General features: G+C 35.0%; 1 protein-coding gene across 2 annotated transcripts in view; it reads right to left on the reverse strand.

The window, feature by feature from the left end:
• Positions 1 to 17,768, reverse strand: part of NDUFS4 (NADH:ubiquinone oxidoreductase subunit S4) — a 108,673-nt gene that overhangs the window by 4,149 nt on the left and 86,756 nt on the right. For both annotated transcript variants that reach the window (XM_037022089.2, XM_037022090.2), the window contains exon 4: positions 14,481 to 14,554. In XM_037022089.2, the coding sequence (XP_036877984.1) occupies positions 14,481 to 14,554 (74 nt within the window). The remainder of the gene's footprint in view (positions 1 to 14,480; positions 14,555 to 17,768) is intronic.

Below are 17,768 nucleotides of genomic sequence, written 5' to 3' on the forward strand. Positions count from 1 at the left end.
CCACAAGGTTTCCCAGATGATCTTTATATACTGTGGCAATATAAAGATAACTGGGGCAAGCAGTGACCTTTAGCTAAGAAGACACAATAAGAATAACAATTGAAAGGTCATTAAATATTCATAGTTAAGGGGTAAATTAAATGAACTAGACTCATTTTTTTCTATTTATCATTTGAAACCTGTTCTTAGAAAATATAACTTGCAAGAGATAGAATGTAGAAATTTAAGAATGGAATCTTATTTATAAAATGTTAAGTTTCTGCAAGAATATTTTTAACCCTAAAATAGAATCTTTTTCAACCCCCCTAAAATAGGTGTTTCTTTTAAAGAAATACCTCAGACGTGAGTTTCTGAGTGAGATCATGGAAGTGAAAACACTTGCACTCTCTGAACCACAGCATATAAAATGATATAAAAGCAAGGTGTAGTCTAGGACAAAGGACCCTTATGCTGTTCTGTAAGGACACTGAAAACCAGCCCTTGCTCTTCCCAGCTGTGCAACAGAAGAACATCAAAGCAACTGAGTCCAAAGCAGCTGCCCAAGGGATGCGGTAAAGCTCCCAGGGCTGCTGTCACTTCCCAGAGGAGAGCAGCCATATGGCATGGATTAACCACAAATCCAACTACCAGCACCTATGATGAGAAGCTAACTCCTTTTGCTAATTCACACACTGGAATGCTTTCACGAAGATATTTTCAACTTTAAGCCCTACTATCAGAGAAGTACCTCTGGCAAATGCTCCAGCACACTTAAAATGTGATCTGTAATATCCTATGCTCAATTTCTTTTTCAGAAACATGCCCATTTACTTTGTTGATTTCCAGACTGTGGTTGGAATACTCTACTTACTACAATATGAAAGTTTGGTTTAATCTTTTCAAATGCCTTGAAAAATGAAAAAAAAAAAAGCCTCTGAACAAAACCAGACCACAACAATTAACTTACAAATTCCATGTATGAGACAGAAAAAGAAAATTAGTTCCATTCATTTTTATTTACAGAACCATTTTATTTATGGTTCAGTGATGCAAAAATACAAAGAAACATTCATCAGTGCTTTTATTGCTTGTGAAATGTTACCTTTAGTAACCTTGGTTCAAGGCCTATGAAAGGGCTTTCTCTTTTAATAACCTAATATCAAACCTGATAGTAGTTCAGTAGTGAACAGTGTAATGATTTTTCCTACTGTCCATTGTGTACAAAGCAGGAACCACCACATAATTTGGCACAAACTGACACAATGGGCAGTCACTGCTAACAAAGACATGGGATCAGAGTAGCAAGGCCTTGGAAGGCACAAGTGAGGTATGTTGGTACTTGGAAGGTTTTAAGATTCCTCACCAGGCTATGTATCCATATTAAGCCTAGATGGAAGCAAAGCATAAACTTTAAAATATAAAGGAAGAAGGCGAAAGAAAGAAAAAAGAACTTTTCAGAAATTTCACTTTATAAGTCTGTATTTTGAAATTCCCAAGTACCTAATATTTGGGGGAGGGGAGGTTCACAGTAACTTAGAAGTATCTTAGATCTTTTGGGAAATATTATGGAGGAGAAATAATAGGGATTTGGATATACTGGAAAAGCAATTCTTTCCATGAAAATTATATAAAATGACTTAAGCAAATAAGATGAAAATGTGAGACATCTGAAGTATTTATTAGATTAGTACCACGGTATATCTGCCACAGCTGCAACACCTCAAAAAAAAAAACCACCTTTGATGTGATAGTGGCTCCTTTAAATGTATTATCTTTTCAAATAATATAGTTGCTATACAGTATTATTCTTTTTTCCAAGCAGTCACTGTAACCAAATACTTCAGAATTTGCCACAAAACAAACTGGTTTGTGTTCCAAAAATACATTTGGAAATCAGTCATTAGAAATTTAGAACAAGTTTTTCTAGAGAAAAACAGTGGTCGATGTCCAAAAATCACAATCAGAGATTTTGACATAACTGGTCTCAGGTGTGTGGTCTGTGCACTGGGATTTCCAGAATCCTATTTACAATACATAGGAACTTTCCTAAGCCACTATAACATTCTCTCTCCAGGAAAAATTGTTTCAGACTTACCATGGGGAATCTAAGGAATACATCTCTCTTGTCTCTCAAGGGGCCTTAGCAGTCTAGGTAAACATTTCCTAGCCACAAGACAACTAGTACTGGGGACTGGGAACAAACAGTTATAAAGTAAAAAACAAAAATTGTGCTTCAATAGAAAATTATGCACTGTCAATAGCACACCAGACCTTATCCCTGTTCATTGCCTTTGAGTTATTTTGCAATTGTAAGTTGCAGGTACAAATAATCACTATTGCAGATTCTGTATTTGTAAAATTGCCTAGTCACTAAAATTTATTTGTAACCCCCACATCAGTACTCATGTTTCCATGGTCATTCACAACATGCACAGAGTGATTAAAAATTTGAGTCATCCAACATGTGTGTTCCTAGCTGAGGTCAAGCAAGGTAATGTTCTGCTTTCTTGTTTCAGTTCTCAGACTATAAACAAGTGTCCTTTTCATGGTCTGTTTATAGCCACGTTTATTGCATTTTTGTGCTGTTGCTTTGTGATTTTGCTTATTATAATGACCCCTAATTTAGGGCTCTCTAGTGTTCCCAAGTGTAAGAAGGCTGTGACACGCTAAGATATGTGTCAGATAAGCATCGTTTAGGAGTAAGTTATAGTGCTGTTGGCTGTAACTTCAATGTTCACAAACCAATACATAAAATAAGGTGTTTCTAAGTAGAAACACACTTTAAAAAAAGCTACATACTGATCAGGTGATAAAATTTTGTCATCAGAGGCTCAGAGGACTCTAACACTGTATTTTCCTTAAGAGCAGCATTTCACTATTCACTAATCTAGTATTTGTGATGGCTTTACAGAACTTAACTACCATGAATAGTGAGAGCTGACTGTAATTGATACATAAGATTTGTTTTGACTGGTGACTCAGCCCTGGAAAAAAAACAGTTTCATCTCCATTTGCAATTCATCTCAACATTCCTTTGCGCTATAGAAATTTCTATTTTACTGACTTTTCCTTTGAACTGGCTACAAAATCTGCCTGGCTCCCTTATTTCACGAGTAACATAAATGCTTCAACATATGTTCATTTGTATCTATATAAGAGTCATGATTTATTCTTTTTCAGGAAAATTTCTGTTAACAATTTTGGAGGTTCCACTGAGACACCTAATAGATCAAAAACCAAAGCTGGGCAAACTTCTTCACCAGAAGTGGTACATCTTATTTTAAGCACAGGCATCTTTTCTTGGCTCCAAGAGGTGAATACAGGAGAACTGTGATGAGACTCCATCTTTCAAATTTTACTTTTGCTCTCTACTAATTTTGGGAATTGGTTTTAGGGTCTGAGCATTTGACGGTTCTGTTAAACAGATTAATGATTTCAGAGATCTATTCTCTGTTGGGTGAGAAGAAACAGAACATCTGTGGTCTTTTCTGTCAGTATGTGCTCAAATAAGTGAAGAACTTGTATTCACTGAGAAGAGAGCAACTCTTTAGTAATGTCATAATTCTGTGTTTACTATTAACCTATAGCTGAGGTTTTTAGAATTTAGGTCATATGCTCTCTATTTTTGTATGTCTATCTACTTGTATGTTCATTCAGAAAGCCCTGTACCTCTTATTATGTGTATGGGAGGTGTTTTTCTATCTCCAGATGGTATTAATGAATTAGATTATAAAATTTCCTTAAAGGCTCTGTTCTGAGCAGTTTATAGGCAAAAATGAAAACTTACGTAAGTGGAGTATTTCTAACATTCTCAGAAAACAAGGCAACTGAACTTCTAATACTTTTAATGTGCTAGATTTTATAGAACATTTAATAATTCAAATTTAGGTAATATAGGTAAATCTTTGGCAAACAAGACAAACAATAATTCTGGTTTAATAAAAACAGCTTTCTTTATCAGTGTTAAATATTATACAAGCATAGATTTTTTACTTTACTTAGGTATGTTCTTTCTATCCTTACATAAGTTTACTGATTAAATAAGTTGGCATTACTTCTGTTTAATGTTTTACAGTCCTGAAAAATGTAAATTTCTGTTTATCCAAAATGATTCATTGTTACGACAACTTTAAATAGTAATTACATTTTGTAGTATGTCACTTTGAAAATTGATTTCTAAGATCTTTGGGTAACTTAAAACCTTTATGATACTAATGGATATTTATAGATACCTAGATCATTTATTTCTAAGATACAATACTGAACCATTAATTACTAAGCAAAAATTTAAGTTTATATACTTTTGCTTCTTGTTTTATGGGCTACAGAGAGGCTGGATTTGTTAAGGGACATGTTCACTTTTGCCACCTGGAGAAGTGAGAGTATAAAGAATGCACATGGCTGTAGAAAGCTGTGTTACGTGTACTTACAAGTTTTGCTAGCCTACTAAAATGCTGATGTGTAATAATTTCAATTATCTATGTCAGTTTTCTCTGTGAAGTAGAATTAACTTTGGTTAAAAGATACAATTAATATACAGAATGAACTCTACTAAGAGCAATAGTAGCAAAGGGGTATAACTTTGTGTGCAAGGTAATGGATGAGATGTTTTTATTTACAAAGGGAAAAAGAAAATAGTTAGGTCCTAAAGTAAAATGCTTGTTCTAGAATGAGAAAGAATGGTAAAGACAAAACCTGAATGGATAAAGAAAGAAAGGTGTGTAAGATTTGTAAATACAAAATTGTTTTTGCCTCAGATTACTGAATGTCTAAAAAATAAGTCTGAAAAACTATGGCATGTTAAAACCTTAGCAAAGTTTGCTCAATTTTGATGGGCTTATTTAATCAGTTTACTGTTTACTGTCTTCACCTACAATATGAACAGTTATTCTTTTTGTTTAATCTGCCCAGATTGCAAAGGTTCTGTGGCGTATCAGAATAACCATATATGCTATGCTGACTTTAAGTCTTTGATGACATGGGCAAGAGCTCAGGTTCTTGACAGTCATGTCGCCTTCTATGTTTGTAAGTTTTATCATCACTCTGAAATGAGCAGCTAAATATTATGTCTCGGGCACCTATGATCCTATTCCTATGTGTGCAAATCTACTGATAATTTTTTTTTGGCCTCTCCTAAGTCAAATCCTCAATGTAAAAAAAAAAAAAACTAAACTAAACATTCAGAGTATCTTTGTGCCTAAAACTATTTTGGAGGTTTCCCAAAGGGCCTCTGGAGAAGCACAGATAGGTTCTTCCAAGCTTGTAATAAGAGAGGGACTAGAAATAATTAAGTTTACCTGATATGTTACTACTGATCAGCTGCATGGAAAGAGTTGTCAAGTTGGAAGAGATTCTTAACCTGAGGTCTAATGTGAATGGGTGAGATGTTACTAATACCAGTATTTCAGAAACTGTATGCTATATGCCAAGTACAAAGATTTGTCAGTGCTCTTTCTGTCCATGATGTTTTTTCTGTCAGAGCCCTGGTGTTGCTTTGCATGTTACTCAACAACAGTACAGGTTATCAATTTAGTATTTTTAAAAATATTAATTTGGTTATATCTTCTGTAGTTTGGATCTTGTGTCTTCTAGGCCAGTATATGTCAATTGGGAATCCATATCAATTACTTAAGGAGTTTTATTTATATACAGATGTTTAGGACCTACCCTAGACTTAATGAATCTTTTCACTTGATATTCTTATTATAGTTTTGGTATATTCTGACTATATGTTTGGCATGCTCAGGGTATATTATAGTTCAGTGTTATTATGTCATATCTCAAAATTTTTTCTCTACGAAGATTATGTTCATTTTTATAAATTACATGAATATTCAGTTTTCTTTTGAAAATAGGCTTAAATGTTTACAGATATTTTGTCAGTTAGAATGACTTCAAGTTGCATTCTTGTTGTTATGAACTCATATATTTTGCTTTTGAAATTTATCAGTAATATTAACTATAGCCATTTTAATTCTCTTATCATTTATGATAGATTTCTTTGTTTTACTCTGATGCTTCCCTGAAAGCTTTTGAATTTAGTTTCCAGGTTTTCTCTTCAACAAAGAAAGACTGTCTCAGATACTCTTGGGAGAAGGACTATGCAAGGTACTTTTGAGTACAGGCTTGGTATCTCTTCAACAAATGTAAGACCACACCATTGGACTGCTTCAAAATTTCCAGAACTGTAGTTGAGAAATGGATATATTTAGATCCAGTGAAATAAGAATTAACTATATAGGACTGAATGAACTAATAAGGGACAATTATAGTTTTGTTTGGAATATTTTTTATATTGTTTTAATGTCCTATTTTCTAGACATGTAAGGAAGTCCCTTCTCTTCCCTCCAGAGGTATCTGTAACTTGTTAGAATTTAGTGGACTCCACTTTGTAAACTAAAATTTGTTATCATTTGTAAATGATACTTTAGTCTCTCTGCATGATTCCCAGAGAATTCCAGACCTCTTGTTGAATATTTCTTGTGGTAATAGTTATTTGTACATGTTCATAAAGTCATTTTTATTAAAACATAATTGGACACAATGGTTCTGCAACCAAGGTGTTACCTGGCATAACATATTTGAAAATGGTACTCATTTAATCATACATGACCAGACACTTTAAGAAATTAAAGTTGAATTTATGGAGCTAATGCTTACAAAGTACTTCCAGAAAAAGTGACCTGAGCACCAGGCTTACAAAGTTTTCTAAAATAGGAGGTTTAGGACATTTTGAAGACACTGAGAAGGGAGGAATTTGGGCAAATTAAGAGATATCGCAGGAGAAATCTGGTGGCAGGTTATTGGCGAGGGTTCCTAGTCTCAAGTAGCTTTTTGAAAAGTACAATCTCAGATTCCTTAGGGAAATATTTCAGCAACGGAACTTAAGAAAGATAATGAAGTAAAGGGAAACAGAATATGCAACCCCCAAATGTCTCTTTGGCATTAACGATTATCTTAGGCTAGAAACAGCAAACACTGGGAAAATCTCTGAAAACAGTGGAAGTTGCCCTTTTGTGAGGTACATTTACATTTATATAAGAAGCCTCTGTTTGTAAGGAAGGTCTCCCTCTCCGTACTAGGAAGAGAAGGATGACTAAAGCTCTAGAAACTCTTATCAACAGAGAAGGCTTAGAGGTAAATCTCCACAACCATACCCTGACTGTGCTTTGCCAGATAACCTCCCATAATTCACTCCCACACCCCATCTTTTGTCTTTAGCTAGAGATTGTATTTAATGTGGTGGCTAGGGCCATTTCTGGGTTACTCAGTATTCCTGGGTATCTCCCATGTATATAAGAGGGATACAGTTATCAAACTTGTTTGTTTTTCCTCATTTATCTTTTTACTACAAGGTGGTCTCAACTAAGAACCTAGAAATGTAGGAGAAAATTATTTTATTTCCCCTACAGTGGCAAATGAACACTATAGCTACACTTATGTAAATAAGTCAGGCCAAATATTATTAGCCCAATCTTATTTTGTGACCATGAATAATCTTTTGAGTTTTTTTTTTCAATAAAAAAAGGCAGAGAGTAGAAACAAATTTTGTTTCAATGGAAAACTATGCGTCATTTATACCATGCCCTTCCTTTTCCAGATTTTATCAGATTTTAGCTCAATTCCTTGTCTTTCAGCTATTTCTATAACTTTTTAAATTGCACAAAACTGATAGATTATGCAAATTCTGCCCTCTGTCCTGTTAGTGATTTAATTGACTTTCCCTTCCCTCTAAAACTCTAAAGAGTTATGTCTCCATCTGCATTCCTTTTCTCCATATATATATATATATATAATTTGTGGTGTTTGACTTTTACTTTAACTTGGTTATAACATCTAGCTAGGTCCCTCTGTCAACTGAAAGCATTTATTTGGGGTCTCAAAATTGCAATCTGGGGAACATAAATTCCTGTAGCAACCCAAATTGTGCCGCACTAGGGAACAAAAGTTGAGGATTTTTTTAAAGACAGAAAGGCATACTTGTATATGTGATTTACAAAGATATGTGATGGATGTTGGAGGCAGAAAATAATCCGGACTGAACATAATTGGTTGCTAAGACCATCTCTAAGCAGTCTCTCACTATAGCCAGTTGTAGGTGTTAGAGCTGAGTCCTTGGAATATCTGCATTTGGCTCAGTTCAAAGCTCATGGTTCCTCTAGTGCGGATGTGCATAAGACCCACCTCCTTAATGGCCTCCCAGCTTGGCTCCAACCTAAAATCCCTTGCAGAAGTTGACGCCATTTTTATTTCATCTTTCCTACTTTGTATCACAAGTAAAATAAATCCTTAACAAGCATTTATATCTGTATGGGTCATGATCCATACCTAAGTTGTCTTTTAACAGACATATGGATGTGAGTTTCAGACACTCATTAAAGGTTTAAGTTATGTGGGAAGTCCAGACCTTGCTGGTGTCCACTTTTGGGATAATTCTAAGTCCTAGGCTACAACTCCAATTGTCTGTTTATTTTATTGGATCTAGGCCTGACCTGCCTGCGTCTGTCTCTGCTTCTGCCTTCTATTACTGCAGAGGAGGGTTTTCCTCCCTAATAGACCCACTATAAGCAGAATGCAGTTACACAGCTTATCCTCTCCTCCTATTCCTGAAAGAAATCCTCCTCTATTTTGAGAATTTCAAAGAGTTTTTACAGCTAACAACAATGAGAAAAACACAGGGGGGTAAAATGACCTACCACAGGAAAGGCACAAAGTTTAAAATCAGATCAAAAGGGGAAAAAAAGCTATTTCTGGTTTCATTAGCATGTAAATGGTAGTAGATCCTAGCCTTCTACCATTGAAATTTTCCAGAGCTATCTTCCACCTCCTCACTCCATGAAGCAGCTTCTTCTATCTACCCTTCGACCCCATCAGGAAACACAAGGAAAGACAAAAGCCACATGGGTGAGAAGGATGGGTCTTTTTAGTACACAAAGAACTAAAGTAAGGTTCATCTACATTTCAGAGGAAACCCCAGATAACCTTTCTTTGTAAAAAGAGAAAAAGAGTATCTTTGAAGAGTTCCTTGGGAATATACAAAACTCCAAGGGAGACCTTTAGGATGAGGCCCTAGGTTTAAAGCCAGAAGACACAGGGGCATTTATATTTTCTTTACTTTGTGTGTTATGTCGGGGGAGAGAAAAGTAAGAGTTAGGGGAGTGGAAGTAGGGAGCAGTGGGAAAAAGAAGCCATGGGAGGGCATTCAGTCTTTTCTTCCTTCTCATTCCCCAGTTTCACAGAACCAGCCTTCCACAGGAGTGAAGTATGGTCACGAAAGAGACCTAAGCGAAAAAACAGCAGAGGGAGGGGTGGTGGCGGCAGGAATTATTAACAGTGGGAAGAATATTATCTCAGATATGCAGGCATTCTTAAATGAAAAAAATGGACCTGTACAATACTTTATTTGGTTCAGGAATTGAAAATATGTGACTAACAGGGGTTTTTATCATATAATACAGGTCTCTTTTAGCTATTTTATTTCATTATTATATGTAAGAGTTTCTCATTTAGTTATTCTTAATTCATTCTGGGTAAGTGAAGAATAGAACTGGGCTTAAGTATAAAATGTGAACTTTTCAAAGTTGGATACGGTTTTCCTATTTCACATATTCACTACAGAATATATATTAATGACACACTTAAAATCGTATATGATGTATATCTTGTATTAGTAAGTACTACAGATCAGTGCTGTCCAACAGAAACATGTGAACCATACATATTATTTTAAATTTCTAGTTGCCACATAAAAAAATGACTAAAAAGAAACAGGTGAAATTAATTTTAATATTTTCCTAGCCCTTTATATACCCAAATTATTTTAATATGTAACCAAAATAAATATTAGAGCTATTTTGTGTTTTTTATACTAAGTCTTTGAAATTCAGTATTTATTTTATACTTACAGTACACCTCAATTTGAACTAGATATATTTCAAGTGCTACCTAGCCACATGCAGCTACCATTATTGAACAGTGCAGATCTAATGATTAATTTTTAAAATCTTGCAGCATAGTATCACAGAAGTGGAGTTGGAATCTAGAAACTTGGGCCCTATTGTTTAGGAGCTATGTGACTGAACTTGGTCTTGCTTCAGTAACTTCTCTAGGTATACTTAGTAACTTTTCAGTATAAAAAAAAATGCTTAGAACAAATAACTTACAGCTTGGAAACAACTTTAACGTAATGAAATGATCATCTTAAGTACAATGGAATAAACTTCAGGGTGCTAAGCCTTAATAAATTCAAGATAAGCTCCCAATTAACTTGACAGAAAAATACTTGTCAGTTGTATATTTATAAACACTCTAGGATATAAGAAATTGTTAATCATTTCATAATTTTCTTCAGGTTTCTAATTAGAGGGAATTAACAGTTCTTCTGAAAGATGGAACAAGTAGCCAAATTAAAGCAATTTAAAGGAAAAGTTTAAAACATGATATGAAGACTAATTTGTAACATCACTAAATGTACTGATCAAGTTCACCAATAATTACTGAGCACATTATAAAATGAAGATGAATGGGACTGGGTGTTTTCTCTGGCAGGTGCTTACAATATAGTAGGAAGGATAAAATAGTACAGCTTGAGTACAGGACTATGCCTTATTTAACTATTGATCTCCAGAACCTAGCCACCAGTGCTGCCGTACGACAGGGTGCTCAACATATTTCTGAGAGAAAAGAATACAAAAAAAATCAAATAAAAGCAAAATACAAAACCATACAATCAGAGCTGTAAGGCAGCTCTTTGAATAACTGAGTAATTTGTTCAAATTACTGTGGAAGTTAAAAGAAAGAGTTCATCCAATTGGGGTGGACTACAAAAGTGGGAGAGAGAAAATAAGAAAAGGAATCAGGAAAGAGATAACATTTAAAACATATTTTGAAGATTATGTTGGAGTCCATAGACAGGGGTAAGGATGAGAAAGGGAACAGCATGAGTAAGGCTGTAGACAGAAAAACACATATAGCAGGTTAGGTGGTAAGGGAAGAAAAGCAGAATTGGGTCATAGCAAGATAAAGCTAGATTAGTGCTTATACTGTGAAGAACTTTGAATTATTACTTTAGGAGTGTATCTCCTATTAAGCATAGATCCTTCAAGATATTTGAATAAAGAGCATTTTGGATTTATAAAAATGTCAGAGAAGAAAGGATCTCTGCTCTCTGTATATAATGATTTAGACCAGGGGTCAGTAAATATTGCCTGTAAATATTGTCTGTATATGTCCAAATAGAGAATATTTTTAGTCTTTGGGGGCCAGATGATCTCTATTAAAACTACTGAATTCTACTACATAGCTGAAAAGCAGTTATAGACAAAACATAAGTGAATGATTATGACTATGTTCAAATAAAACTTGGTCACCCACATATAGGTAAGTGACATTATCAGTTAATGTTACTTAATGTCTCTAAAACCTCAGTTTCCTTGAATTATAAAAGGGGGGATAACTGTTCCTGCTTCACAGAATTGTACTGAGGATTAAATTCTAATGAAATTAAAGCATTTTAGCAGAGTTGACAGCTCATGACTTAGTGTTTACGCATGTTAGCCCTGATGATGATGATGATGCTCACGACCTGGGTCTGAAATATAATTAGAAGAAATTAAAATGTTTTCTAGGAAGAACTGAATCTGAAAGTTTTGTTTCTCATTGTCCTTATTTTCTGCAACACAATCTTTTATGTCAAAGGGAAATAATGGTCATGACTTTTCTTTTTTTAACTTAATTTAAAAGGGAAACAAGAAAACAAACGAGGATGACAGGTTGTTCCTCTTCAGAATAGTCCCTCAGGATACAAACTCTCTTTTCTTGTGTGTGTGTGTGGCAATTTTACCCTAACCTCCTTGTTCTAGACATTACTAAAAGGCAAACATTTAATGCTCATAAATGAATAGCCTTTGCCAGATTTTACTGTTATATCAACAAAAAACACATTTTCCCCTGTAGAGCATGTAATGAATAACGCACTGGGCTGGACAGTAAAGAAATTAAAGATATACATGAGCTGGTGCATGGGCTTAACATTCTTAGGTCTATAGTTTTTGAGCATTACCCAACCCAACTTCTTATTTCAATGATGAAACATGTTGATCAAAGGCTAAGTATATTGAAACATGACTTGCTCAGGGTGTCCTGTGAAGTGGATGGAATGAACAAACATTGGTTCACCCAACCTTCAATAACCCTAGCTTACAGCAAAATGATGTTATGTGTGGTGGAAAGGGGATCCATTTGTATGCCCCCATCACTACCCACTTACCCAAAAGAGGCAAATCAGAATGGAGGAATGCTGGGCAATTTTGAAAAGATTTTCCACCCCAGGATTCCATACCACTTCAATGGTGTTTGTTTAGAGTTGGCTGCCACGACAGCTATAATAGAAATAGTACTGATCTTTTAAAGACATATAATGCTAATATTAAATGAGGTAGATCACAAGCAATCAGTGAGGACTTTCCCAGGAAATGAGAGTGGCTTCAAATCTTGAGTAAAGGATTATATTTTAGAAAGTTTTGTGCTAGGTACTGGGAGACAAAGAGTAACTAAGAAAGGTATATAATTCCTGCTACCTTATAGGTTAAAATTCCTGTTCTATTGTTAGCCTAGTTTTATAAGGGACTGACTATCCATTAAGCTTTTTCAAATTATACTACTGTCTTTGATAATATTCTTCAATTTTCTTTCCAGGGGAGATAGTAATTAGATTGGAAAAGCACCTGGGCAGCAGTGGCTAGTTCACACGTGCAATCTGCATGCCAATGGTTGTGGTACAGTCCTTGTAACCACTTAGATACAAACCAGAGATTTAACAGCGTAATCAGATTTCCTGCTGTTAAATACACATTAGATACCTCAAATAATTTTTAAGGAATCAGATGTGAAATATGGTAAGCTGTAAGGTTTGTCCATCATTAACAGAACTGTTTTGATAAGCTACATTACACTCAAGAAGAGAGCAATGTTAAGTCAAATAGTGTTTTCAAGACCAATTTGAGAACAATTCTGTATTTAAGAAATTTGGAAATTGCCAAGAAAGTGTTAATAAGGAATTACACTTAAAAATATTTTTTAAACAATTTTAAAAGTCTGCTAATAAAATAATGTTAACTTATATTTATTATATACTTATTTAACCATGTTCTAAGCACTTTTATTAACTCATTTAATCCTCACAATTTCAACTGTCCATAGTAAGGTAGGGCAGGGACATGGGACAAGCATCATGATTAAGTTTTCCTGCCTGTGACGAAAAATGCCAAGATATAAATAGTATAATAGAAGGGATTCCATCTTAAGGCTAAGATTCCATTTTAAAAACCAGGGAGTTAAGAGGTAAGATTCCTAAGATATTTTATGGTAATCAGCCAATAACTAACTTGTCTTGGGGCAGCACAAGAAGTCCTAAATGATATGTTCTCACTGCTTGAGGGTAAACACTATCTTGCAGAAGAACAGGATGAAGAAATCCTTTGTGTTAGGTTTATCTCACAGAATATCTAGAGGACAGACTACAGATGGTGACATAATGTCTCTCCCTGGAGAGAGACATCATGAGACCACATATCAAGCCTACATCCCCAACGGTCCTCTGCCCTATTCTTAAAAGCCTTAAAACATAGAATCCAAAGCCCTTAAGCATGCCTCCTCTCTGAGGATGCCCATTCTCCCCTTTCTTGGAGTATGTACTCTGCCTAAATAAAGACTTCTCAGCACTCAAATTAACTGTGTTTTGTCTCTGTGTTCTTCTGGTGGTAAGTGTCTTTGTTACTTCACTATTTCAATCAATTTTCTAGACTTAAGCACAAGTCTTCATTCTCTCTGTTTAAGCCTCTTTCACTATTATGTTGCATAGCTTAATAGAAGAAAATGAGAAAAAAAAAGCATTTTTGTTGACAGTAAGAGCAACATAAACTAATAATTTTAGTATGCTACTTCAAAAGCTAGTATACTCTTAGTCTGTATTAATTTAATTGTAGAGTTGAGATTATGCTTGGTGTTAGACCCACCATATCTAGGAAAGTAGTGAATGGAGACATTTAGACATACATGAAATTATACAGGAAATATAATAATGATAGTTTTTTAATGATTTGAAAATAGTTATTAGGTGGAATAACACAGTGGTCAAAACTGGGATAGGCTGCCTTATGGGATGTCAATTTGAGTTTAAAAACCAAATGTTAGTGATTTTGCAGAGGGATTCATAAACATGGTAGGAGTTAGACAAGTAGTTTCAGTTCCTGCTTCTACTTCAAACTAGAGGAGTTTGGCTTTTACATGTTACATGGGCACTTTATCTATTTGTGTTCTGATGGGGGTGTTCTGATGCTGTAAAAAAAAAAAAATCTAAAAAAAAGCCATATTATATACATTGAAAGATGTCTTTTAACTCAAATTCTATATCCCTGAAAAGTTTTAGGGTTAAAAACGTAATCATATCTTGATACCTTGATCTTATTTGTCAAAGCAAAATGAAAACAGACCAAACATACCATTTTTTTCTGCAAAGGCAACTGCATCTTCTTTGGTACTGAAGGTAAGAACCATGTTGGACAAGGGATCAGCCCTGTAAGAAACAATTGTTTTTCCAGGATTTTAACATTAACCTTTGGCTGAAAAAAAAGTTAATATTAAAAATGTTTAGAAAATTAATGATCAATATAATATCAAATAAATATACTACTGATGAGATATCTTATTTGAAACAATCTCTTTAAAACTCTAACTTTCTGAGGACATCTTTTTCTGAGTTAAATTTGGGAGATTACTATGTATTGTGAAAACAATACACATCATTGGAAAGACAGTCAGCAATTTTTAGTCTTTAACAAAATCATTTATTCAACTAAAAAAAAAAGCACAAGAGGATTCTCAAATTGACCTTATAAATTCAGTATGAAGAATACTAGTGATGAGTGCAACCGTGAGGGCTGTCATTAATTCCCAAGAATAGATGCTAACAACACCCGTTCTTCTAATGAAACTTCCATCTTTATGACAACACTCCTGTAAGCATATGGACACTTAAAAATAACAAATATATGACATCTAATTGGGTTCTTCAATCTAGGCTCTTTACATAGACTCTTATAGCTTCAGAAATGTCATTGTTTATAGAAAAAGCAGAGCACTGTTTCACAATATAGCATTCTGTGAAACATTTATAACTATAATAGTAAAAAGGGTTAGGAGGTAATTTGGATAGTGGAAAAATATGGGATATACACAAAAGAGAATATATGGGAAGTAGCTCAAAGTAGCTCTCATTGAAGTGAAGATGCACAAATTGTTGTGGATGAAGTTCTGGTCACACGTTATGGTTACTAGTCTAGGACTCCAATAAGATCCCTCTAGTGGTATGTATTCTTAACCATAAACCCCTTATCTACCTTGTAAGCAAAAGAGCTTTACAATGGCAGGCTGGACTAGTCAATCAACAAATGATTAGTGTACCAATAACAAACAATTTTACAGTGATTCCTCCTTTTCAAAACACATACGATTGTGTTGATAGTTAAATTATACTGAGAACAGAAACGTCAATATAAATATGATCCAGTAATGTGATGAGTGTTAACATACATGTTAGCTTATTAGTTAAGAATAAGAAACAATATAGAAAAACTCTAAGAAATACTCAGGAGCTGGGAGCTCAATTTCCTGCAAAGGTGGTATAGCCTTTATTGTTATCCTCACTTATTAAGAAATACATACACAGATGAAATAGTAACAACTTGTACCAATAAGCCACCATTTTTCCACCTGCTCAGTTTCCACCCATCTCATTCATCTCCTGCATTTTGCAGTTCTTTTTCTACATATCACCACCAATTTTCACCCTTTTTTATTCTCTCCCAAACTACTATAATACTGTCCTAACTAATCTTTCTGCCTTCTTTCTTACTCCAATCTGCCCTTCACCATGCTGCTAGATTTAATCTCCCTGAAGTTCAACTCCCAAACTTATTGTCCAAATCAAAAACTTAAGTTTCCACTGTATACAAAATTAATTTGAATTGCCTATCCTGGCATTTAAGTACTTCTACAATATTATTAGAATCCACTTTCCAGTCATCTTTTCACGTAGTCCCTTGGAAGTAACCAACTAGTTATATGAGTGCTAAGTGTTCCTCTAAGTGTAACCTGTACATTCCTACCGACTCCATTTGTTCCCTCCTTTTGGAATACAGTGGGAGACCACTATCTCAGATATCGAAGTCCCTCCCAACCACCTCTTGTAGTTCACAGGGACTACCAATCTCTTCCATGAAATCTTTCATACCCTTCCCTGTTGCAACTATATATAACCTCTTTTCAATCTTCACAAAACGTAATTTGTGCTTTTTAGACTTTTTTTCCTCAATTCTCAAGAGGTTCCGCTTTGAATAGCAGATTTACCTGCCTGACGATTATATAATGATTATAAACTCTGGACAAAACAGCAAAAAACAACTGTTTGAAGGGACCAGAGATCAGTGACCATAAGAAGGAAAGAAACTGTAGAGGATTCAACCTTTGAAAGAAGGGAACCACACTGTATTACAATCAAGTTACGTTTCTCCCCTGAAGGTACTCTCTAGTCCAGACAGGTAGGCCCATCAAGAACTCAAGCAGAAAGCCATAGTCTTTATCAGCACAAAGAATCTGGAGATGGAGTTTAGGATTGCAGGAGCAGCTGGAAATTTAGAGGAGGAAATAGTGAAAAGAAAGTGAAATCCACAGAGCAAATAACTTTGGAACTGCACGTGAACAGGCAAGGCTCTGAAATAATAGCTGACAAGGCTGAAAGAACTTAGAAGAGAGTACAGCAGCTTGTTGGCTTGTTACCAGAGAGACTGAGTTTAGAGTTCTACAGAATTAGAGAGGCTTGGTAAAGCACCTTGTGCTTATGATTAAACTCAGAAAGGCCATGTCTTTTTTTCAAACACTATGTCCCAGGACTAAGACAAGGGGTAAAACTGAAAGAGACCCACTCTAACAAAGCACAGAATATATCCTCCACAAGTTCAAGGTTATCTGCCAGTAATTTAATTGCCTACTAAAACAAAACTCATTACATTCCCCCTGTCATTAACTAGATGAGCATAAGGGATAGAGAATTAATAGATTACTGGTATTTCTTAATATAAATTGGTTTATTAACTGACAACGAATGTTTCAGGGGTTAATTAGCATATTAACAAAAAACCATACACTCACCAAAAAGGTATACACAAAAATCTTCATTTTAGCATTATGAATATTAACCCCAACTAAAAACAGTTAAGAGGTATGTCCAAAATGGAGGCCCTTGTGCTAAGCCCTATGTCAACAAACCAAGATTTAATACCTAACCTAACTGCAGTTTCAACCCTCCCAGGAATGTAATCTTAAAGCAGTCAATCTGGAATTTCCTGGTCAGCAGCAGTGAAGTAACCCACCTGATAGACCCTTTCCACCTCAAGAGAAAGTTAAGGTAATCCATTATTTCCTGGTCTCTGTCCCCCTCTGCCTGTAAGTCTCCCATTTGGCACAGTTTGTCAAAGCTCCTTTCTATTTGTTCGATGGGATGCTGCCTGATTCATGAATTGCTAAATGCAGCCAACCTCACCTTTAAATTTACTCTGTTGAATTTTGTTCTAAACACATACAGCAGCATCGATGGGACCTGAAGCAAACTTCTGAAAGCATGTGAGGACAAGAAACACAGATATGGTACCTACTAATAACCCTTTTGAATTAGTCCTTCCTGCCATTTCTGTAAACCATGGGTAGGTTCCTCTTGAGTCTGAGCTTCACTC

The sequence above is a fragment of the Manis javanica genome, chromosome 1 (genome assembly GCF_040802235.1).
Source record: "Manis javanica isolate MJ-LG chromosome 1, MJ_LKY, whole genome shotgun sequence".
Classification (NCBI taxonomy): Eukaryota; Metazoa; Chordata; class Mammalia; order Pholidota; family Manidae; genus Manis; species Manis javanica.